The sequence below is a fragment of the Mandrillus leucophaeus genome, unplaced genomic scaffold (genome assembly GCF_000951045.1).
Source record: "Mandrillus leucophaeus isolate KB7577 unplaced genomic scaffold, Mleu.le_1.0 Scaffold83, whole genome shotgun sequence".
NCBI classification, from domain to species: Eukaryota; Metazoa; Chordata; class Mammalia; order Primates; family Cercopithecidae; genus Mandrillus; species Mandrillus leucophaeus.
In genome coordinates this window covers 741,605-767,677 of record NW_012109030.1, presented here as the reverse complement: position 1 = coordinate 767,677, position 26,073 = coordinate 741,605, and the positions used below count along the sequence as shown (strand labels likewise).

At 41.9% G+C, this 26,073-nt stretch overlaps 2 protein-coding genes across 3 annotated transcripts in view; both read right to left on the bottom strand.

Moving 5' to 3' along the window:
* Positions 1–14,671, bottom strand: part of RSU1 (Ras suppressor protein 1) — a 254,842-nt gene extending 240,171 nt beyond the window's left edge. The window contains exons 1-2 of one of the 2 annotated variants that reach the window (XM_011968103.1): positions 14,440–14,671; positions 14,098–14,209 (exon numbers count right to left, since the gene is read on the bottom strand). In XM_011968103.1, coding sequence (XP_011823493.1) covers positions 14,098–14,206 — 109 coding nt within the window. In that variant the 5' untranslated portion in view covers positions 14,207–14,209; positions 14,440–14,671. Of the gene's footprint in view, positions 1–14,097 lie in introns of both variants that reach the window. The other variant, XM_011968104.1, reaches the window with a different exon arrangement.
* A 6,420-nt stretch (positions 14,672–21,091) lies between these two features.
* CUBN (cubilin (intrinsic factor-cobalamin receptor)) overlaps positions 21,092–26,073 on the bottom strand; it is a 347,579-nt gene continuing 342,597 nt past the window's right edge. The window contains exon 67 of the mRNA XM_011968102.1: positions 21,092–22,203. Coding sequence (XP_011823492.1) covers positions 22,096–22,203 — 108 coding nt within the window. The 3' untranslated portion in view covers positions 21,092–22,095. The remainder of the gene's footprint in view (positions 22,204–26,073) is intronic.

Sequence of the window (26,073 nt, the reverse complement as noted above, 5' to 3'; positions counted from 1 at the left end):
AACAAATTACTAACAGAAATGAAAGAAGGGCCATTACTACTGATTTCATGGATGTTAAAGGGATAATAAAGTAACATTATGAACAACTCAATGTCCAAAAATGTTATAACTTAGATAAAATGGACCAATTGCTGGAAAGACATAATCTACCAAAACTCACACAAGAAGAAATAGATCATTTTAGTAGGCCTATGTCTATTAAAGAAATTGAATCATAAATTAATATTAATAATCTTCTAAAACAGAAAGTACCACGCCCAGATCGGTTTACTCATGAATTCTACCAAACATTTAAGGAAGAAATTATACCAATTCTCTACAATACCTTTCAGAAAACAGAAGCAGAGAGAACAATTTCTAACTCATTCTATGAGGCCAGCATTAAGCCAAAGACATTACAAAAAGGAGAAACTACAGACCAATGTCCCTCATGGACATAGATACAAAAATCCTCAACAAAGCATTGGCAAATAAATTCAAAAATGTATTAAGAGTACACACAATGACCAAGTGGAACTTACTCCAGGTATGCAAAGGTGGTTCAAACTCAAAAACAAAAGCAATCCATCACTTCAAACAGGCAAAAGAAGAAAATTCATATGATTATATCTATAGATGCAGAAAAACCACTGGACAAAATTCAACACCCATAAAAACTCTTAGCAAACTAGGAATAGAGGAAAACTTTCTCAACTTAGTAAAAAATATCTACAAAAATCCTACAATTAACATGATACTTAATGTTAAGGAACTAGTTGCTTTCCTACTATGGTTGGGAACAAGGCGAGGATGTCCCCTCACCACTTCTAGCCACAATCACATTGGACGTCCTTGCTAACGCAGTAAGGTAAGGAAAAACAGCAAAATGTATGCAGACTGGGAAAGATGAATTAAAACTGTCTTTGTCCACAGATAATATGATGTCTACGTAGAAAATCCCAAAGAATCAACAAAGAAGAATTGAAAAACAACTACAGCAAGTTTGCAGGATACAAGGTAATATACAAAGGCAATTGCTTTTCTATACAAAAAATTAGAATTTTACATTAAAAACACATCATTTACATTAACGCCAAACAAATGAAATATTTAAATATATAGGTAACAAAATATGTACAAGCACTATATGAGAAAAGCTTCAAAACTAGTATGGAAGAAATCAAAGACCTAAATAAATAGTGAGATATTCCATGTTCATGAATAGGAAGACTCAACATTGTTATAATGTCAGTTCTTCCCAAGTTGATCTACACTCAATTCCAGTCAAAATACTAGCAAGTTTATGGATATCAACAAACTGATCCTAAAATTTACATGGAAAAGCAGAACAGCCAATGCAGTATTGAAGAAAATACAGTTGGAGCAATGACACTGCCCAACTTCACAACTTAATATTGGTTATAGTAACAAGACAGTGTGGTACTGGTGAAACAATAGACAAGTAGGTCACTGGAATAAAATAGAAAGCCCAGAAATAGACCCACACAAATATAATCAGCTAATGTCTGGCAAAAGTGCAAAGGCAATTCAGTGAGAAAAGGAGTCTTTTCAACAAATGGTGCCGAAACAGATGGACAGACATCAACACACACCAAAATCAATCTAGACAAAGACCTAACATCTTTCACAAAAATGAACTCCAAATGAATCACAGACCTAATACAAAACACAAAGCTATAAAAATTTCTAGATATAACAAAGGAGAAAAATCTAGTTGACCTGAGATTTGGCAATGACTTCCGAAATACAATACCAAAGGCACAACTTATGAAGGAAAAACTTGTTAAATGAGACTTCATTATAATTAAAAATTTCTGCTCTGTGAAAGATACCATTAAGGGAATGAAGGACCAATGCAAAAAAGGAGAAAATATTTGCAACCTACATATCTGATAAAGAACTGGTATCCAAAATATAAAAAGGAGACTTAAAACTCAGGAACACCAACCCAATTAAGAAGTACATAAAAAATCTGAATGGACATCTCACCAAAGAAGATAAACATATGGCAAACAAGCATATGAAAAGATGCTCAGCATCACATGTCATTACGGAATTGCAAATGGAATGGAAATAATGAGATGCCACTGCATACTCACTAGAATGGCTAAAATCCAAAACACCAACAATACGAAATGCTGGTGAGGATGTGGAACAACAGGAAATCTCATTCTTTATTGGTAGAATGCAAAATGGTACAGCCACTTGAGAAGAGTTTGACAGTCTCTTATAAAGCTAAATACAGTCTTATCACATGATCCAGTAATCACACTCCTAGGTGTTCACCCAGATGTGTTGAAATCTTCTGTCTATACAAAAATCTGTACAACGTTTACACCAGCTTTATTCATAATTGTCCAAATTTGGAAGTTGCCAAAATATGATCCAATAGGTGAATGGATAAGCAAACTGTGGTACATCCAGACAATGGAATATTATTCACTCTATCAAAAAGAAATGAGCTATCAAACCACAAAAAGACATGGAGGAATCTTAAATGCATGTTGCAAAGCAAAAGTAGCCAATCTGTAGAGGCTATATACCGTACGATTCCAGCTGTATGACATTCTGGAAAGGGTAAAATTATAGAGACAAAGGCAAACTGTAACATTTCAGTGGTTGTCTGAGGTTCTGGAGGTAGATAATGAGGGAGAAGGGACAAAGAGGTAGAGCAGAGAGGATTTTTAGAGCAGTGAAACTGTTCCACACGATACTATAATGGTGAATACATGACATTAATTTGTCAAAACCCATAAAACTATACTATATAGAGTGAACCCTGATGTTAGCTCTAAATGTTAGTTAATAATAATGCATCAATGCTGAAACCCCATCTCTACTAAAAATTTTAAAAAATCAGCCGAGTGTGATGGCGCGTGCCTGTAATCCCCGCTACTCGGGAGGCTGAGGCACGAGAATCCCTTGAACCTGGAAGGCAGAGGTTGCAGTGAGCCGAGATCACACCATTGCACTCCAGCCTGGGTGACAGAGTGAGACTCTGTCTCAAAAACTAATAATAATATTGCATCAATATTGGTTCAGCAATCATAGCAAATGTAACACACCAACGCAAGATGTTAATATGGGAAACTAGGAAAGGGGGATGGAGGAGCGATGTGGATCTGTACTTCCTGCTCTAGTTCTCTATAAATCAAAAACTGCTCTTAAAAAAATAGCCTAGTTTTTTTTTTTTTTTTTAAAGAGGGAGAATGAAGATAGCATATGCGTAAGACAATTGTTTTTAGCAATACTGGCATTAGTCATATTAGTATTGTTAATTGTGTGTCCGGTACCACATCTGAGATTGTGAGATATTCCAATTCTATCATCACCCATATCTGTGAGAGGCACGGTTCTGAGTGGAAGGGAGGAGGTCAAGATGAGGACTAGGAGGAGGAGTTAAGTGTTATTATGTATTTCCATTGGAACTACCAGGATAAGCTCAGGAGGCTGGCAGTCTCATGACTTAAAGGGAGAGTGATTGGGAAGAGCAGGAGCTCCCAACCTACCGATAATGTTTCTTGCTTTGAAAATCTGTCAACTTGTACTATCATATATGCACTTATCGATATGAATATTTCAATAAAGTGTTTTGGAGTAGATTTTTTTAAAACTATGTGTAAGTATTTTGGGAAGATGAAGGTTCCTGTTTCCCTGGTTCAAATGGAATAAACATAGGTAGTGACCCTGAATGTATTCCCTAAATTGATACAGAATCATTAGCCCAGACAGGACAGCTACCACGGCTTCTAGAACATGACCAGGTGGCCACAGGTACTCAGCATGCTTGCTCTATTAGCCATTCATCTTCATCTCCTCCACAGGGTATGCGCATAAGACTGTCAGAGACAAGTAAGGCAAAACAGGATAAGCTGAGAACACTGCTTCTGCTGGCATGGGTTCAAATCTAGGTTTTACCACTTATTGCCTGGATGACTCTGAGCAAGTTAATGATGCTCCCTAAATCTGTTTCCTTACCTATTCACTATATAATGACAATAAACTGTGAGGTTTGAAAGATCCACACAGAGGGCTTAGCACAATGCCTGGTACATGGTAAATCTGTGCGTGTATTGATACACTGCATGCATAGATGGCATGGTATTTCAATCATATTATCTATTATTTTTATCCTAACAAAGGGTGCACAACTTTGCAGAATACAAACATATAATAAATTACATAGGTATCTTTAACACGGCCTAAAGACTTAAGCATTTACAGCTGTTTTATTATTTATTTATTTTGAAAGATTCTCACTCTTGTCGCCCAGGCTGGAGTACAATCGTGTGATGATCTTAGCTCAATGTAGCCTCCACCTCCCAGGTTCAAGCGATTCTCCTGCCTCATCCTCCTAAGCAGCTGGGATTACAGGCATGCACCACCACAGCCAGCTAATTCTTGTATTATTAGTAGAGAGGGTGTTTCACCATGTTGGCCAGGGTGGTCTCAAACTCCTGACCTCGCTCAGGTGATCCACCCACATTGGCCTCCGAAAGTGCTGGGATTGCAGCAGGCATGAGCCACTGCGCCCAGCCTCACTTACAGCTGTTAAGAAAACCAAGTTACACAGACCAGCATTCAAATATCGAGATTGCAAACCACATTACCATTTTCTGGTCTACACTATGTAGAGAAAAACTAAGAGGCGAAACCTCCTTGCAAGTAATTGCTTGTTCTGATGTGTACCTTCATTTGGCCTCACCCTTAAAATTATAAGCTACACAGAGTCGAAAGGAATAATTAATGGATATGCAGAGAAATGGATGAAATAAAAAGGATCTTTAGGAGGTATGGATACTATACCTAAAACTACCGATACTATAACTAAAACTACCATTTAATGTAATTCAGGTTTATTCTGTTAGATGCATGAACCAATACTTCCCCAACACAATCTTTTCCAGCACCATACTTTGCAGTGTTTTAAGGTAATGTTCTAGGTTTGAAGACAGAAGAAAATGAATTAATATACGGTATAAAAAGATCTCACATCTGATCATTCCATTCCGTTGAGATTAATAGTTTTTTAGGAAACCATAAAGAAAGTGGGGAGGGTTCTGCTAATATTGATCAGATGGAGATTAAGTTGCTTCTTACGTTTTTTTCAACAGTTAAAGCTCTGCAGCCATCCGGTAAACCTAAGTTTCCAAGCTGGCAGGGCTAGCCCAATGACACATTTTATTTGCCTAATGCAGTGTTTTAAAGAATTCTGGAAATGAATGCCTTAAGGTAAGGCAGGCCCTAGAAGTCACCTCTCCTTGGCACCCAAGCCTGGCCCTGGTGACTCCTTCAGGACTAGGATACAACATAGCAGAGCATCACAGAGCAAAGCTTTTGGACACACTCAAGAGTGAACTCCAACCGGGTACAGTAGCTTGTGCCTGTAATCCCAACACTTTGGGAGGCCAAGGCAGTTGAATCACCCAAGGCCAGGCGTTCGAGACCAGCCTGGCCAACATGGTGAAACCCATCCCTGTCTCTACTAAAAATACAAAAAATTAGCCAGGTGTTGTGGCAGGTGCCTGTAATCCTAGCTACTTGGGAGGGAGAACAGGAGAACTGCTAGAATCTGGGAGTGGGAGGCTGTAGTGAGTCATGATCATGCCACTGCACTCCAGCCTGGGCAACAAGAGTGAAAGTCCATTTCAAAAAAAAAAAAGTGAACTCCGTTTCAGCCACTGCCTGAGTGACACTGGGGACTTTATAGAACCTCAATAGCGTTCTACCTTCTCATTTATAAAACGCTGACAATAATCAGGAGAACTGAAGAGGGATGTTAGGAGTGTGAGAAGCACTTACCACAGAGTAGGTCCTCAGGTCTGTATCATTTGAGAACCTCCAATCTAGATGTTATGGAATGCACTATGTCTCCCCAAACCTCACATGCTGAAGCCCCAAACCCCAATACCTCAACATGTGACTATATTTGGAGATGGGGCTTTTAAAGAGGCGGTTAGGTTAAAATGAGGTCCTTAAGGTAGACCCCTATCCTAATCTGACTATTGTCCTCATGAGAAGAGGAAACTGAACAGACGGAGGGACACCAGGGATGCAGAGGGAAGGCCACATGAGGACACAGCAAGAAGGCGGCCACTTGCAAGCCCAGGCTAGAAGACCCAGGAGCAGCCAGCCCTGCTGACACTGTGATCTTGAACTTCCAGCCTCTAGGACTGTGGGAAATAAATTTCTGTTGTCAAAATCACCCAGCCTGTGGTATTTTGTTTTGCAGCCCTGGGAAATTAACCAAGTAGGTATTATTAATCCTATTATTGGCCTGGGCTTTGCTAGCACCTCAAACCTGGAATATCATTAAGCATCACATGCTGATGGAATCTGCTCAAAGGGGACACTGCAAATTCCATTTCCTTTGATTGGAAACATACTCTGATCAGCACTTCTCTATTCAGAGGCCACACGCAAGGCAGCTGTGAAACTGATGCTCTGGTTGACTGTAACACACGTGAGATTTCTTTCACTGTGAGCTACACAGATGAAATGCCATTAAGATTCCATCTCTTTACCCAAAGATAGAACCTGGCGAGTGAAGGCAGAAGGAACTGTAGAGGCAGCAAAGGTCCGTTCGGAGATCAGTCGCGCCGTGTCCAACCTCCCAAGGAGCCCAGGAGCAAAACGCAGAGGCTCAACACTGACCCCTGCTGGTCACACACTTGATCTAGGCCAACTGCTCCTGGGCCACATTTTTACATTACCTTTTGGTTTAAAAAATAAAAAAATTAACCCACCTGCACAAACTTGCTATCCAAACAAGCAAGAGGTCTTTATGCTGCTTTTAAAAAAAGAGTCACCTCTAGGCTTTTTTCTGACAATGGATCTCCTGTATATAGGTCGTGTTTTCTTTCAAATAGGTTCGTGTGAATTTATGAACAAATAATACAGGGTATGGTTTTCAATTATTATCCATACCAATTGTAACACTGGTTATAATGGCAAAGCAGTGAGTGTTACGGTTTCTTATGGTGAAAATATAACTACTTCACACGTAATAAACAACTCAGAGTCATCTTAACATAGCAAATAATAATTTATCACTAGATAATTTTAAAATTCAATATAAGGCCAGGCACAGTGGCGCATTGCCTGTAATCCCAGCAATTTGGGAGGCTGAGGGGGGCAGATCACCTGAGGTCAGGAGTTCGAGACCAGCCTGGCCAACATGGCAAAACACCGTCTCTACTAAAAATACAAAAATGAGCCAAGCATGGTGGTGGGTGCCTGTAATCCCAACTACTCGGGAGGCCAAGACAGCAGAATCGCTTGAACCCGGGAGGCAGTGGCTGCAGTGAGCCAAGATCGCACCACTGCACTCCAGCCTGGACAACGGAGTGAGACTGTGTCTCAAAAAATTTAAAAAAAAAAAATAGAAATAAAAAAATCCAATATAAACTCCCAAATGAACTCTGGTTACATAATGCCTATCATTAAAAAAAAAAAAAATTCAATAGTTACTACAGGACATAGAGTATTTTAATTATTAGTGGAAAAATTACCAGTTTTCAAAGCATGTCTGCCATTTGCAACAGAAACTTGGCCACAAGCACATCCCAACAAAAATCCTGCTGCTGTTCCCCCAGCCACCCCCTGGGCTATGCACAGCTCTGAACTCGCCAGGGTGTGGCCATGGCTGTTCCTCCTGACCCCAGCACACTGCACGCAGCCACCCAACTTCTCCTGGGAATTCTGACTCAGGTGAGGAATGAGGCAGTGGGTGCGCAGGTTCGACGAGACCATGGGACAGGTGGGCAAAGACCACTGAGAAGTACCATCACCAAGATTTCCAAGAAATAAAGAGATACTGTTTTTCATTTGTTATACCATCACAGATAAAACAGTTTTTAAAACAGTCATGTACGGCTTAATGATGTTTCACTCAACAATGGACCACCAGAGAAGCCGGGGCAGGCAGATCGCTTGATCTGGAGTTCAAGACCAGCCTGGGAGACATGGTGAAACCCCATCTCTACAAAAATTTGCCAAGAGTGGTGGCATGTGCCTGTAATCTAAGTTACTTGGGAGGCTGAGATGGGAGGATCACTTGAGCCCAGGAAGCCGAGGCTACGATAAGGCGAGATCACGCCACTGTAGTCCAGCCTGGGCAAAAGAGGGAGACCTTGTCTCAAAAAAGCAAACAAACAATGGACCACAAATATGACAGTGGTCCCATGAGATGACAACAATGTACTATATTTTTACTGTATCTTTTCTATAAAGACACAAATACTCACCACTGTGTTACAATTCCCTATGGTATTCCATACAATCACATGCTGTATAGGTTTGTAGCCTAAAAGCTAAAGCCTTAGTCACAAGCACACCATCTAGCCCAGGTGTGTAGTAGGCTACTCCATCTGGGTGTGTATAGGGACACTCAATGATGATCACACAATGACAAAATCTTATTACGCATTTCTCATAACGTATCCCCATCATTAAGTAATGCATGAGTGTACTAATAATAGCAGGCATTAAGACCAGCAGGTACCAGGTGGTACACCAGCCCCCTATAGATATTAACTGACAATGACCCTATCAGGTGCTCTTATTATTCCCATTTTATAGATGAGGCACCTGAGGCACAGAGAGGTTAAGCAACTTGCCCAAGGATACACAGCTAGTAATAAACAAAAAAGATGCTTACAAAAAAGCCACCGTGGCCACTAGGGCCGGAATGTCAGAGGACTGACAAACGGTCAAATGTCATTACTGGTTCAGTCACACCAAAGGGGCTTCAACTCCTCTCTGTTTCAGTGAAACATGTCCAGTTTTAACCCTCTCACACAATCACAAATAGAAGGTGTCAGTTCCATCTTGTTCCTGAGAGCTGGAAAGCGCTTCCCTCTGGAAACTGGGGAGAAGCCTGCAGGAAGGAGACAGAGTGCCTGCTTTCTCTGGAGCTATGCTTTCTCCCTTAGCCAACCTGAATCTCTTAACTAAAAGCAGTAACATTCTTTCTTCAATAAATCTTTCCCAAGCACTACGCCAAGTAGAGACACACTTCAACCAGGTCGGATGGGACGCTGGGTCAGAACTGAGTATACTCGAGGGGCTTCCTGGAGGAGGTGACAGGAAAAGCAGTCATGTAAATAGATAGGTCCTTCCTTCTTTCAACAAGCACTAACTGACAAGGGGGCAAGGGCTAACCGGAGAGAGAAAAAGGAAAAGGGCTCCCTGGGTCAAGATGCGGCATGTTTAAAAACACAAAGGTGGGCACATACACACAACCTAGAGGAGTGAAAACATAAACGATTTTAAGACCAGGCATGGTGGCTCACGCCTGGAATCCCAGAACTTTGGGAGGCCGAGGTGGGCAGATCACTGAGGTCAGAAGTTCGAGACCAGCCTGGCCAACATGGTGAAACCCCATCTCTACTAAAAATACAAAAATTAGCCAGGCATGGTGGCGCACGCCTGTAATCCCAGCTACTCAGGAGGCTGAGGCAGGAGAATCACTTGAACCTAAGAGGTAGAGGCTGCAGTGAACAGAGATCACGCCACTGCACTCCAGCCTGGGCAACAGAGCAAGACTCTGTCTCAAAAACGAAAAAAAAAAATTTAAAAATTTTTAAAAAAGATTTTAATAAGGATTATAGCTAAAATTACAGGTTCTCCCTGGCTCTTTTATCTTTCCCCCAAAGCAGGTCTACATGGATAGCATGTGTTCCAGGTTGAGCAAGACTTTTGAGATAGCTCTTCCAGATAACCCATGCTCATATTTGTTTATTATTTTGCCCGCTCCTTTAGAAAGACCACTCCCTTGAAAGCAGGTTGTTTTCTTTTCGAGGATTTATCTGAAAAATATTTTAGTCTAACTTGGGAAAAAAAAGATAAAGGCGTGACCACCCAGAGAGGGCAATACACTTGAAGAGATTAAAAAATCAGGAAACACTTAAATACGAGAAATGAAAGAAAGTTCCTCTGGCTACAGCTGGGATTCTGTCTCTATGGAAATGGAAGCTGACTACAGGGCTCTTCAAAATCAACTTTATCAACCAAACGAAGACAGCTGCTGCCTGGGAAAGAGTTTCTGCAGTGAAATCTCTTTAATAAAAAGAATAAAATCAGCAGCATTACGATTATGCTTGGAAGTTTTTTTTTTTTTTTTAAGAGACAAGGTCTTGTTCTGTCGCCTAGTAACACGATCATAGCTCACTACAAACTCTAACTCCTGGGCTCAAGCAATCCTCCCACGGCAGCCTCCCTAACAGCTGGGACTGCAGATTCGCACATCACCCTCAGCTCATGTTTTAAGTTTTGCAGAGATGGGGTCTCGCTCTATTGCCCACACTGGTCTTCTTGGAAGCTTTAAGGAGAATATGTGTGCAAATTACACGCCATGTGAAAACAAAATGATGGAAAAGAAATAAATTAGGACAAATTTTAAATTAAGAGCTATCTATATCAATTAGAACCTTAGGCAAAAGGACCAAACACTACAGGTTCTAATAAGCCACACAAAAAATTCCAACACCTGATACAAATGCCTTACCCAGTAGAGTTAACAAAGCGAAATTCTTGGTTCGGGCCATTGACTATGTTGGAACTGGGTACGTCTGAGGCATAGGGCCCGTAGCTGGATATTCATATTAATAGTTAACATTTAATGTACGTTATTGGATCTAACACTAACTAGTTAATAACATTGAATGTGCATTATTGTATTTAACATGAACCATTAAGCCAGTCTTATGAAGTGGTTACTTAGGTTACCATTTGTTAAGGAACTTGAGGATCAGAGAGGTTAAGTAGCTTCTCTAAGGTTATACAGTACTAAGTAGCAGAATTGGAACTCACGTCTATCCAAATCTAAGTTCCCCTCCTATGCTCTGTACTCCTCTGCCTCTCCTAGTAGGAAGTGAGCATTTCTAGAATCTGGCTGGACTACCAGAAAACTGTAGAACCTGTCTGATATCTGTCTCCAGCCTAAGAAGTTTTCCCCATCAGAAAGCTCTTGGTACCTAAACTCTTCAAAACATCTTTCAAAGGTAATTTGCTGTCTCTAAGGAAGTGCTGCGTTAGAAGATACAACTCTCCCAAGAAGAAAGATGGGCATCTCATACGCTTAGCAGTACAAAACCTTACTGTTATCTTCAAAGCTTAATTCTTACCTCTTGAGAAATTAAACAAAGTAAGAATGAAGAGAAAGCCTGAGATGCAAGAAACAGCTATTCTCTGTACATGCAAGTTAACTGTTCCTTGTGTTTAAGCTGGATACTAATATATAAAACTTCCTGGTTCCAGCTAAGATTTTATCAGTAAAGAAACATGTAGGTTGGGTGTGGTGGCTCACATCTGTAATGCCAGCACTTTAGGAGGCCAAGATGGGGGCACTCCTTGAGCCCACAAGCTTGAGGCCAGCCTGGGCAGCATAGCAAGACCCCATCTCTACAAAAAAATAAAAAATAAAACCATTAGCCAGGCATGGTGGTATGTACCTATAGTCCCAGCTACTCAGGAGGCTAAGGTGGGAGGATTGCTTGAGCCTGGGAGGTTGAGGCCACAGTGAGATGTAAATGCACTACTGCATTCCAGCCTGGGTGACAGAGTGACACCCTGTTTTCTGGGGACGGGGGGGAGGGAATTCTTACACTTGTAATTAATGGAGCCATGTGAAGTATTTTGCTACTTGTATATATTAAGCAGTGTGTCACTGTGCGTGCACTGCTGAGAACAGCCCTGGTGGAGGCTCTGAAGAGCATCCTGGAACCCCCTAGGCTCCGAGGAGTCCCAAGGTCAGGGAGTTTGCAGAGAGCAGCCTTGGATCAATGCTACAGAAGCCAGAGGAGGTGGAATCTGGAAATCTCCAAATTCACTTCCACCCAACTTCCCAAAAAGTACTATTATTCATTGTTAGCTACTTCTTTAGGAAAATTTAAGAATGGTCTCGCTTTTCACCACCCAATGTTATACCGGAAATATATTTCAGGAAGCAAGTGGCTATCTTTTCTTCCTTAATAAAAGCCAAAGCTTCAAAGAGATAACAGAGCTGAACCGAAATAGCTAAGCCATTCTCCCCATTTCTAAATATTACATAAAGTCTCCTCTTCAAAAGCCGAAGGGTATAAAGTTCCTGTGCTGAAAGCAGCCTCTCATCTACCCAGTGAGAACGAGCGCTGGAGGGAGGAAAGCCGTGGGGCCAAGAGTCCTGCTGTACAAGGCATCATCTTCCTTATCCCCTTCTCTTTCTCCACTGTACCAACAGTGCCCCAATAATGACCATGGTCATGGCAGAGCCAGGCAGAGGCAATGGTACACTCAGATATCCAACTCCAGAGGCATCTGCTCAGTTGCTGACAGCAAGGACCCTTACAGACTGCAAGAGACCAACACACACCAACGCTGAGACGCTCACTAGTACACAAACTCAGTTTAATGGCACGTATTTCCATAAAGCCTACGGAACACAAATCTACCTTTCCTCCCTTTTCCTTCTACCAAGACATATCAAGAGCATCAACTCCAACCTCTGTCGCAGGCAGGTTTTCAAACCGTGAAAACCATGGATTCACAGTAAACCGACTCTGCCGTTCTCTCCATGCCTAAATGGCTGTCCATCACCTCTCCGGGTGTCCTGAACATCTCCCTTCTTCTCTCGTCACATCCTGGACCTGATATCTCAAACTCACAGGCCTAATCCATCATTCTTTCATTTTCTTCATTCCTCAACTATTTTTGAGCATCTGCTGTGCTCCAGGCACTACTATAAAAGAAAAAAAAAATGCAAGCATGAATATTGCACGGTTTTTGTCTTCCCCAAGTCCCAGCAGAGAAGAGAGACTTCTAGATTTAAAAAAAAAAAAAATAACCGTACAATCCTATGTGACAGGAGTCACAAAGCAACGCACATGTCCAACTTCACAGGAGAGGGAGTGGCTATGTTAGCTTGGTGCAGACGGAGAAGATTTTACACAGGTGGTGATAGTCTAAGCTGACTCTTATAAGTAAAAAGATTTCGGGTGCAAAAGACTGAGAAGGAGGGAAAACAGAATTCGTAAAGGCACAAAGGTCTGAACAAGTAGGCTCTGGTCCAGATAGAGCAATAGGTTCAGAATGGCTGGAATGCCAACTGCATGGAAGGGTAAGGTTGTGTTCAGACTCAGAAAGGCCTTGTACATCACGCCAAGAAACCTGGAGCATTACCGTCGGTAACAGACAACCTGGAGAAGTATGGAGAGGGTTTAAACCAAAGCCACGTCAGCTCGAGGAAGTGCTTTATCTCACTTATCACAGGTTTTTCAAATATTGAAATTACTAGCCAACATCTAAAAATTAGCAAATTTCACATAAAAATATAGAATCTTGACTCCTTTAAGAGAATAATCTGGCACACTGGGCCAACATTCCTATGGCGACATGTGTCAGAGTAGCAGGTGCGGCAGCTGGCCCCTTCAGGTGGGATACCTATCACCTAGTCCATGACCGCCCCTGACCGCCCTCACTTGGAGGCACGTGAATTTGCAATCCCTGATTTTAAGGGAGAGGTTAACACCACAGACGGGGATTACAGGAAAATAACACTGAAAGTGACCCGGTGATTAAACTGAGCAGTGAAACTGAAGGCAAGAGGGCAATTTAGGAGGATTTCATCACAGCCTGAGGAGGTAAGAAAAGCCTGAACCAAGTTCGGAGAATAAATACGCAGAAGAATGTAAAGATTCAAGATATGCTTAAACTGCTCCAGGCACAAGAATGCTTATTAATCATGGAACTTTTGTGTGTCATTTGTTCATGGACACAGACTATTAGGAGACAGGAAGGACTCAAAATTAATTCTCAATTAAAAATAAAGTGGCTATTAAGCAAACTATGTGGAAAATCCACCTCAGTGCCATACAGCAGAGACAACCGATGAGGCACAGCTGTCTGTGATTCTCATCGTGGACTCTCAGGATCGTTTTCCAGGTGGAACAGAACAAATCCTACTGCAAACCCTCTGCGCGAAGCCCCTGACAAGTGATGTTTACAAGCAGGGGCTGGGGTCTAAACCAGTACAATCGCTCACAGCAGGACCAGCAGTGAACTGGCAAACTTAGAAAGCCTTCCGGCTCATCCACGGGAGGGTCCTGCCCGAGAACTCACACAGGCCGTTGACATCCAGCATGTTGGAGATGCCCCGGTCACTCATGTCCACTTCGGGCTGGTTCTTCTCCCGGCTCTCCTCCACCAACTTCTTCAGAGACTTGGACATGGTCTGCACCAAACAACAAAACACGTGGGCGATGGCAGCAAGCGCAGGGACGGAAAGGAAAGAGGTCTTCGCTGCCACTCTGAGGCTTCCCCAGGGTTGGAGAGGGTGGGAGTCCCAGGGGTTGGTCCGGGTGCGGGGAGGGGATGGGGTAGGGCAGGGGAGTGGGAAGGGTCTAGCCCCGCTCCGGCAACGCAGCGAGAAGCAACCCCAAGTGCCACGCCGCACACACTCACCTAGGAAGGTAGCCCCTAAGAGGGTAGGCGTGCAACCACAGGCTTCAGCAGGACGCACTCCGGCTGCGAGAGATGCCCTCGCCCCGCGAAACACCGGCACTGAACCGCGAACACGCCCTGTCTCGGCACCCCGCGCAGGCGCACACAGCTCAGCTGACAGCTCCACGCCCGACCCTACCCATATTAGGAGAACAGCTCGCTAGACGTGGCTTCTGAGCCAGGCTCCGCCCTTAAAAGTATGTGCTAGAGGCTGGCCAATCACGTTCGTTATTCGGCTTCGAGACCCCGCCCCACGCTGAGGTTAGTTTATCCCCGTGGCGTCCACCCCACGGGTTGGAACTCTGATTGGGCCAAAGTTGGCGCGTGCGCACTAGACTTGGCGCATGCTCAGTTGATGGTTGAAGCCCAGAGGGCTGTGGGCGGAAGCGGGGAAGTTTGTGGCGTGACTGCGTCAGGGAGGGTGGTGGCTGAGGGTGGGTGTTGCGAAAGCTGGCAGTAAATTGGCTCCGTATATTTGTCTTCTGTAATAGCGGCTCCACTCGCCAGAAGTTGCTACCCTGCGTCCCGTCTCCACAATGTGCCTCTGAGGGACCTTGTGGGGCACGCAGCTTCCCGTCCTGTTAAGAGCTTCTCCAGGCAGGGATTCCGGCGCTGTCTGCGTTTCCCCAGCGCCCCGCTGGAAATCTTTTTCAATAGGTTTCTAAGGCTGGCTTTTACAAACCCTGACCCTTTTGCTCTTGAGCAGCAGGAACTACCCTCAGTGATAGAAGCTACAAGTAAAACCCTACTATTTCAAAAGTCGTTTGAAAACACCACTAAAGCGATGTGTCTTTCCCAACTATGACTTACATCTGTGAGACATGACGTTCTGGCTTCCAGAAATCTCCCGCTTCCTCTTCCAAAAGCAACCAAATTTTAAGTTCTAGCAAAACTGCTGCCCTCTGCCTCCCTATTTCCTGACCCAGTCGCAGTCACCCAGCAATATCCTATGCCTCTCTCACCAAAAACCCTGTCCTGAGAGACTATTTCATACTATGGAATAAAGATTGGCACCAGGCACTTTTCTCCTATTGTCACCTAAATTGATGATAGATGGATACCACACATACGCATGTATATATTGTAGATTGTAGCAGGGATCAAAGCCTTAAGAAGATGTGGTAAAATCATGTAATTATAGCTCCGAACCAATTGGATAAAAAAAAGGATCTGCACTCTTAAAAGCAAACATTGATTGCGTAAAAAACATTCCAGATGAAAGGGTCATTCCTGCATTAGTCTTCTTTGATCTGGAACCGTTCTTGACTTTTATGTTTATTGAACTAGACATTATCTAAGAGTACAGACCAGGTGTTGTGTGGAATATGCTTTAAAGTGAGTTTGATGTTCCCTTTCGGGTTCTGAATTTTTGGAGAAACACCACTAAAGCGATGTGTCTTTTCCACTGTATGATATCAAGGTACAGATGACATCGGTTACTCCCAGTATAGGTGATGTTCACTTAGGTAAGGTAGTGTCTGCCAGGTTTCTTCACCATAAAGTTACTATTTTTTTCTTTATGATTAAAAACAATGCTGGGGGGAGGTGCTACTTGATGGCGTCCCATTCCTCATCTAATTTTTACCCACTCGTTTTAGCATCCACTGATGATTTTCTAACTTCATAATTTCATCTATACGTATTAGTTGGTAAGGTAATCTCCTAACATATTTATTTCTCGAATCATTAACTCTTTTAAAGGAAAGGTCCTGTTTTGAAAAAATCAGAATTTTTCTTGTTCCAGCAATTTCTAATAGTGAATCTTGACTATGTAGGCTGAAGACATTAGTACCTCGGTTAGTCGGCTAGGGCTGTCGTAACAATATACCACAGCCTGGATGGCTTAAACGACAGAAATTTCTCACAATCCTGGAAGTTCAAGATGAAGGTGCCAGCAGATTTGATTTATCCTGTGGCCTCTCCCCTTGCCTTGTGGATGACTGTCTTCTCTTGGTGTCCCTCCAGGGCATTTTCTCTGTGCAATCACACCCTTGGTGTCTCTTCCTCTTCTAAGGACACCAGTCCTATTGGACTGCCAGTGGCAGTCTTCTCTATAATAACACCCTGCGTTTGTTTCATGAATGTACTCTTTTCTCAAGTATCACTGAGGATAATAGTTTTTAAACCTCTCTTCTGTTCACCCAGTTATGTTTCTTCAGGAGTCCATTCTTATGTGTATTTATCTAGTCTTTCCCTTAGAAAAGAAAGATTCTTCCCCTCTCTGGTGATGGATTCTTGGTTGTCCTTTTGAGTTCAAGTGTGAAGATCTGAATTGGTTTTTCTAGATAGCTGGAGTGGTCTCTTGTTTGTGTGTATTGTTTTCCTCCTAGATCCCTAGACTGACAGTTGAATTCTTTAGAAGTAAGAACCCAGTGTAATGCTTGCAGGTCATCACCTGGCTACCTTTTGGGGGTGGAGGAAAACAGTGGATTGTGAGTGCCAGTTAGGGCAACTTGTGACTTTGGTTTTAGCCCCTCACACTGCACCTGCCAGCCCCATATCCAGATAACACCTGGAACAGAAACAGTCCCAGCCCTCCTGCATTTCTCTCTCGAAGTTATTTTGAGCTGCATGCCTCCATTCACTCCTGTTTCATAGGAATTTGTTTTCACTCCTGTTTGAGACAGGAAAAACCAAACTGTTTCTGCTACTCTCACAGGCTCAACATTTCTGACACCAGAGATTCCCCCACACGTGAAACAATTCTCCAGCAGACACCACCTAGGTGTCTTACAGTTGAACTGAATTCTGATACTGTCTACCTCAACTTACAGTCAAATCCCACAAGTGTTCATTTCCACAACAATTTAGGTTGACTGTCACCTATACTTCTGACTGACCAGCTGTCAATCAGGGTTCCCACACCCAAACTCAGGTTTGATGAATTTGCTAGGATGATTGTTAGTCTGTTCAGGGTCCTGATTGCAAGCAGTGAAACTTCATGGTGACACAATTTGGAATCAGGAAACTTATCCCTTGGCCATTAGATCCGGGAAGCTGGCTCAATGTATGCTTCACCAGATAAGAATATTAAGGTTTTTGCTTCGGGACTGGCTCAGGAAATCAAGCAGATGGAGCTGGGAAGTGTGCTTTGTGAAGTCGGGAGACATCAGCTGATAGTCTTGTATGGCTGTCTTGTTCTCTGCTTTATCCTCAGTGCATTTAGTACATGTCACATAGCTGATGCTCAATAAACATTTGGAAACAAGCGAATTAAATGTAAAGCAGAACCAGAGGATATACGATGGGTCTCACTAATGAGAGTAGAGTCGACTCTTTTCTCCTTCTTCCAGCTGAATTACTCAAACACTGAATTACTCAATAACTACTTCCCTTTGCTATACATGAAAATATCATTCTCCCAAACCTGACCATCCCCTAACCCACTAAAGAATCACTGCTTGTTTCCTAGATGCCTAGCCTGGAAGATTTTGTAAAGCTTCATTTTGTCTCTTTTTTCTGTATTTTTAATTTTAAAATATGCTTTCCTCAATTTCAGGTACACATCTCCCAGATATTCCAATATGCCTCCTAGAAAAGCATGCCCTTCTGAGTGGAAATGATACCGTTACTCTAATGATGCAGTCCATGATCAAAGCATCTTTTTTTTGACAGCGACATCATGTTAATCTTGCTTTCAGAAAAGTACTATGTTATTTCATGTTATTGTTAAACTTTCCCTGGATTCCGTAGCTTTGCAATTCATTTTTTGATAAAAGAGGAAGATCTCATATCTGTCACATTTCATCTGTTACAATTGGCCCATTGTTACTAGCTTATCAAGACCTTTTGGATTTGATGGTGTTATTCATTGCATTCACCATCCTTTCCAATAGAATTGTCACCCATAAAGTTGATATATCTATCCATAATACAAAAAAGGAGCAGGAATTTTTGTTGTTGTTGTTTGTTTTTTTGAGATGGAGTCTCACTCTGTAACCCACACTGGAGTGCAGTGGCACGATGTTGGCTCACTGAAACCTCCGCCTCCCAGGCTCAAGTGCTTCTCCTGCCTCAGCCTCCCAAGTAGCTGAATTTTTAAGGTGAGAGTGTTTTATTTATGTGGCTCCATACTCTGTCCAGAAATAATTTCTCTGGCATTTGAGTATTAGAGTAAGATGAAGTGATATATTCCTCAGCTTCTTTCATTCACTTGGTCTCATGTTCTTAATAACCCTTGATTTTGCATAATTAACATAAAGCAAATCTCCTTTGTAAAGGCTTCTGCTTTTCTAGAGGCAGTGAAAAACTTTATAAAAGCATTTGAATTTTCTTATGAAAAGGAAGCTCATATCTACCTCACCTAGTTACATGTCTGGCAGCATTGGAGATGAGGATGTGCTATTGAACTTCCTACTTCTGGTTAAATGGCAAACCATAATGTTTATTTTCACTTAACATATTGTGTTAAGGAATAGGCAATGGTCGAGCATAAATATATCATAGAGTTTGGGTATTTGTCCTTGTGCAGATCTCATGTTGAGTTGTAACACCCAGTGTTGGAGATGGGCCTGGTGGGAGGTGTTTAGATCATGGGGGTGGATCCCTCATGGATGGCTTGGACCATCCCCTTGGTGATAACTCTCGCTCTGAGTTCACATGAGATCTGGTCACAAAACTGTGTGGCACCTGCCCCCTACTCTCACTGTCTTGCTCCTGCTTTCACCATGTGACATGCCTGTTTCCCCTTCGCCTTCTTCCATGATTATAAGCTTCCCAAAGCCACCCCAGAAGCCAAGTAGATGTCAGCACCATGTTTCCTATAAAGCCTACAGAACTGTGAACCGATTAAACCTCTTTTCTTTATAAATTACCCAGTCTCAGGTATTTCTTTATAGTAATGCAAGAATGAGCTAAAACAGAGAATTAGTACCAGGAGTGGGGTTTTGTTATAAAGATATCTGAAAATGTGGAACTGACTTTGAAACAAGGTAATGGGTAGAGGTTGGAAGAGTTTGGAGGGCTCAGAAGACAGAAAGATGAGGGAAAAATTGGAACTTCTTAGAGACTGGTTAAAAGTTGTGACTAAAATTCTGATAGTGATATGGATAATGATGTCCAGGCTGCCCAGGTCTTGGATGGTAATGAGGAACTTAGTGGGAACTGGAGCAAAGGTGACACATATTATGCCTTAGCAAAGAGCTTGGCTGCATTCTGTCCATGTCCTAGGGATCTATGGAAGTTTGAACTAAAGAGTGGCAACCTGGGGTATCTGGTGGAAAAAATTGCTAAACAGCAAAGTGTTCAAGATTTGGGCTGGCTACTTCTAATATAGCATGTGATCAGATGTGGGAGCAAAGAAATGACTTTAAATTGGAACTTATATTAAAAAGGAAAGCGGAATGTAAAAATTTGGAAGATTTACAGCCTGGCCATATGGCAGAGAAAGAAAAAGCTTTTTCAGGAGAGGAATTCAAGCAGGCTGTGGAGCATCCACTTGCTAGAGATAATTTGCATAACTAAAAGGGAGTCAACTGCTAATATCCAAGATAATGGAGAAAGGGCCCCAAAGGCATTTCGGAAACCTTTGCTGAAACCCCTCCCATCACAGGCCCAGAGGCCTAGGAGAAAGAATGATTTCATGGGCCAGGCCCAGGGCCCTGCTTGCCTGCACAGCCTCAAGACAGGGCTCCCCACACCCTGGTCACTCCAGCTCCAGCTATGGCTCAAAGGGGCCCAGGTAAAGCTTGGGCTGCTGCTTTGGAGAATGAAAGCCACAAGCCTTGGCAGCTTCCACGTGCTGTTAAACCTGCAGGCACACAGAGTACAAGAGTGGTAGATTCCTGGCAGCTTCTGCCTAGATTTCGGAGGTGGTATGGAAAAAGCTGGGTTTTCAGGAAGAAGCCTTCTGCAGGGGTAGAGGCCAAACCTCTTCTAGGGCAGTGTAACAGGGAAAGGCAGGGTTGGATGCACCACACTGAGTTCCTACTGGGGCACCGCCAAGTGGAACTGTGTGAAGAGGGCCACTGTTCTACAGGAGAGTGGAGAATACTCAGAGAAATTAAATAACCGGGAGAGTACAGGGTCCTGGGGATAAATGAAGAAATGTTTCTCAGCATGGCCAGGAGAAACAGAAGTTTGAGGCAAATGGGAGGGAAATAGAGAATTCAGAGGTTATAGCAAATTTCTCTTTAGTTAAGGCAAGGTCTTTGGAGAAGCTCAGATTGACCTAAGGGCATGGCAAAAGGTAAACATAGGTGAGACTTGGGCCTGGCTTTGGAGAGTATGGGAAAAGCAGGTACGTCTGTATGGTAGGGAGATGAGTCTTACTACTACTAATTGACATAGAAGCTAGCATTTACTAATTACCTGATATGCATCAGGTATTGTTCTGAGTCCTTACACATATATACTTAATTATTGCAACCCTGTGAGACAGGTAAAATAATCCCATTATACAAATGAAGAAACTGAGCACAGAGAGATTATGTAAGCACTTAACTAGTACAGTCAAAATTCAAACTCAGGCAGCTTGGCTCCAGAACTGATGCTCTGGAAGATTCATATATATATTGAATTCTTTGCCAAAATATAAAAATTAAACTTGAAAATTTATATATGCCCCATAGTGAAAGACAGAGTTTTAATAAGTCAAAAAATTAATGCAGCATAATTGTGTACAATTCAATAATGTTTATTATGCCTAATTGAACATTCACAAGAAATTTGTGCTTCTATATTATGATTAACTTTTGTTGTTCTTGTTGTCGTTTATGAGATAGGGTCTCAGTCTGTTGCCCAGGCTGGAGTACCATGGTTAATTCACAGGGTTTCACTGCAGCCTTAACCTACTGGGCTCAAGTGATCCTCCTGCTTCAACCTCCTGTGTAGCTGGAACCACAGGAGCATGCCACCATGCCTGGCTAATTTTTTGATTTTTTGTAGAAATAAGGTCTCACTTTGTTGCCCAGGCTGGTCTCAAACTCCTAGGTTCAAGCAATCCTCCCACCATGGCCTCCCAGTGTGCTGGGATTACAGGTATGAGCCACTGCCCCTGGCTATTATTATTAACTTTTAAAAATGTATATCATATATGCCATAATCATTTCCAAGTCTTTCAAAGTTTTTTTAAATTTCAGCTCAAAATATTAGAATGAAATGCACACTCAAGACTAAAGCAGCTATGTTCTATGTTCGAGAAAATGTACAAGTATTGATTCTTTTTTTTTTTTTTTTTTTTTGAGATGGAGTCTCGCTGTGTTGCCCAGGCTGGAGTGCAGTGGTGTGATCTCAGCTCACTGCAAGCTCTGCCTCCTGGGTTCAAGCAATTCTCCTGCCTCAGCCTCTCAAGTGGCTGGGATTACAGGCGCCTGCCACCACGCCTGGCTAATTTTTGTATTTTTAGTAGAGATGGGGTTTCACCGTGTTGGCCAGACTGGTCTTAAACTCCTGACCGCAGGTGATCCACCTGCCTCGGCCTCCCAAAGTGCTGAGAATACAGGGGCGTGAGCCACCGTGCCTGGCCTACAAATATCCATTCTATCCGTGGTTTGGTGAAAACCATAAAAGTTCAGCTTATTCTCTGTGGCATCAGCAGGGGTCGTGTATAAAGATGGCGGAGTCCTGTCCAGCGTGCTGCAGAGGGGAAGTGCTGAGTGAACATGAGTTGTTACCCGCTTAGCTGTGCCAAGTTAATCGGAAAGCGGAGGGATGCCGCGCATACTCAGCATGAAATTTTATGAAGACCTGATTTGAGGAAGCCACGAAGGGGGCTATGCTGGTGTCCTAAAATTGAAAAAACAAAAAGTATCAAATTATATGTTTCACATATTTGAACGTTTTTCTAGAAATGTTAGCCTAGAAACAAAGTACCACATAAAGAAACTTTATAGAATTTACGGTGAACCTGCATATATTTCTTGAAGTAACCTTGCCAAGAATGAATGCAAATACTTTACAAAGGAATATTTCTGGGCGTGGGGAGTTGAGGGAAAATGGGGAAGGACTGCTAATGGGTACAGGGTTTCTTTTGGGGGGTAATGAGTAATGAAAGTGTCCCAAAATTGGCTGTGCTGATAATGGGCACACAGCTCTGTGAATCTACTAAAAACCACTGAATTGTATACTTTAAGGAGATGAACTGGGCCGGGCACGGTGGCTGAAGCCTGTAATCCCAGCACTTTGGGAGGCCGAGACGGGCAGATCACGAGGTCAGGAGATCGAGACCAGCCTGGCTAATACGGTGAAACCCCATCTCTACTGAAAAATACAAAAAACTAGCCGGGTGAGGTGGCGGGCGCCTGTAGTCCCAGCTACTCGGGAGCCTGAGGCAGGAGAATGGCGTGAACCCGGGAGGTGGAGCTTGCAGTGAACTGAGATCCGGCCACTGCACTCTAGCCTGGGCGACAGAGCGAGACTCCGTCTCAAAAAAAAATAAAAAATTAAAAAAAAAAAAAGGAGATGAATTATATGGTATGTAAATTGTATGTATGTAAATGTATGGTCTATAAATTATATCTCAATAAAACTGTTATCAAAACATTTGAACTTCTTATTCAAGTTCTTACTGCAAATTTAATTTTTCTGAAACACATATGAAATTAAAATGATTATATTAAGTAAAACATGCTATTTTCATCCTCAATGTTTGTAGTTTCCTCTTGAGATTTATTTTCATATACTTCTGTGGAACAGTGTGTGTTTGTGTGTGTGTTGGGGGGACAGATGTGTCCCTGTTGTCTCTCACTTTCTAGTCATTCATTTGGCAAATATTGATCAAGGCACTGCCATGCTGCAGGTATTGGTTTTAGTAGTAGGGACATTAAAAAATGAGCAAAACAGGCAAAACGCCCTGCTCTCACGATGCTTACATTCCTGGCTTTTCCTGCCTCAGCCCTACCCCAAGTCACCAAAACACAGACTTATTTCCAAGACACTCACTTACTCAAGTGAGTGTAGATTTTTCTCTGTAAGAGATACATCAAGGAATATACCATATTTTTATTCCTATGCACGTCTACTTTTTACTTCCATTTTAAAATGCTTCCAAATGTCAACAACTTATTTTATATTGACAAACTAGTATGGACAGTCAACAGAAGTTTTAGAATCCCCTTTGATTCTCCTTGTTTTTCCCGTTACTCTTTCATTTGCTAGATGTTCATATTCTGTAGCTGCAAGGGATATAAGATTTCCCTGTGAACAATTGTATTTACCATAATATAAAATATCTCCAAATCATGGTTTGTGTTTATATTAGCAAAATGAGGAGCTACCTCTGTATGTAAATTGTATGTATGTAAATATTGTATGTATGTAAATATTACAAATTTACATTTAACATACATATTTGCATGCATATTTACATATATAAAAAGTTGAATTGTATACCAAAGGAGTATACATACAAAAGTTGTAAACTTTTGTATGTATGTAAATATACATGTAAATATGTATGTAAAATGTAAAAGTTGTATGTATGTAAATATTAGCAAAATATTACACTTACAAAAAGTTGTAAGTATGTAAATATTAGCAAAATAAGAGCTACGTCTGTATGTAAATTGACCTCATGTTTTATACTTATGTTTTACATTTTTTCATTTATGTTTAACATTTATAAAGTGTTAAAGAAATCGGTGGTACCTTTAAGAAAAAAAACAATTACACGTGAAATTATATCCACATTCATAAAAGAAAACGTAAAATTGGGAAAATACTGTGAATACCAACAGTTTAAAAAATTGATATATCTCGCTATATATTTCAACTTAACATGGCATTGGATTAAATGGCTGTCACTTCTCTCAGTGACTCGGTTTATACTTGTTCAGTAAAAACCTGGACTCGGTTTATACAAGACCAGGATATACTTGTTCTTTCCACCTTATGGTATTGTCACTCTGGGGATCAAATGGGGTTGTATGTTTGCAAGCCGCTGAAAACCACGCCCACACACACAAAAAAACCCACCAATATAAAGTCACTGTATTGTTAAAATTGTCTCTTTTCCTCCCTTTTGAAATGTTTGTAAATTTCAATTCAATGTCTAAGAGTTGATTAGCTTCTAAATCTGATGTGTGGCACATTTACTGGGGTCTCTCTCTGTGTGCTTTCTGTGCATCCCCGTAATACAGTGTCTGCTGGTCCTGCGATTACCATTTCTCACCAAGTAATATAACTATATGTATAAAGATATCACTACCAAAAAGTTTATTAAGTGTTGTCTGTAGTTGCAAAAAGTTGAAGAGACCTAAATGTCCACTTAGAGGGGCTTCGTTAAATAAATTAGGCCACACTCATGCAATGGAATACTCTCCAAAACTTAAATATGATGCACCAGTGTTTTTATTGATATAAGATACTAATGATATAGTGGTAAGTGGAAAAAACACACCATCAAACAGTAAAAAATGTGCATGAAAAATATATGCAAATATATTCAAAGAAAGGTGTTAAGAATATATGAGAATGCCCAGGGTTTTAGAAAAATTAGTCTATTTTCTGATACTTCTGAAAACAGCATTTATCAATTTTATAAACAGTAAGTTATTATTTTAAAAACCATCTAGATTTCCAGCTGATACAGTTTTCTGTCTAGTTTGGTTACAAAGCCTAAGATGATTAAACGGCAGAAAAATCAGAAACAGATACCCGCTTGCCAACAGCCAATTTTCCCTTACTTACTCTCTTGTTTTTTGAGATTGAGTCTGGCTCTGTTGCCCAGGTTGGAGTGGAGTGGCGCCATCTCAGCTCACTGCAACTTCTGCCTCCCGGGCTCAAGCAATTCTTTTGCCTCAGCCTCGCTAGTAGTTGGGATTACAGGCGTGTGCCACTATGCCAGCTAACTTTTGTATTTTTAGTAGAGACAGGATTTCCCCATGTTGGCCAGTCTCGTCTCAAACTTCTGACCTCAAGTGATCCACCTGCCTGGGCCTCTCAAAGTGTTGGGATTACAGGTGTGAGCCTTTACTGTCTTTAAATATCTACTTGCACATCAAATAAGAGGATCGTAAGCACAGATGCCTGCAATATTGAATCAACGTCAGATTCTGAGTTGTTGTTTAGGGAAGATACCAGAGCTTTACAAAAACAAACTATCAGTCACCATTTCTTCAAAGAATTACTGCAGTTTTCAGCAAGAAGTAGATAAAATAGAGCCCGGTGTCCACATTTTCTATAATTCTATTTATGCAGAAATAAACATGGGTATTCAACCCTAGGCAGTGCACTGACGTCACAGAAGGAGCTTTTTTTTTAAAAAACAGCATGTTGTGACTCCTCCTTGGGAAATCCCGATTCAGTGGGTTTTGGTGGGAACTGGAAGTCTAATGTAAGTAACTCCACAGGTGATCTGACACAGAGCCGATTTTGGTAACTCTTAATAGCAATTTAACGCAATGTCCACCAGATGGCACTCATGCTCCCAGAATAGAAAGGCAAGTCGGAAAACTGCTCAATTTGTTAAAGGCTGTGCTTCCTACTCTGCAAGTGTCTGCCTTTAGAAGTCTACACTAGGCCGGGAGCAGTGGCTCACCCCTGTAATCCCAGCACTTTCGGAGGCCGAAGCGGGCAGATCACCTGATGTCAGAAGTTCGAGACCAGCCTGGTCAACATGGCGAAACCCCGTCTCTACTAAAAGTACAAAAATTAGCC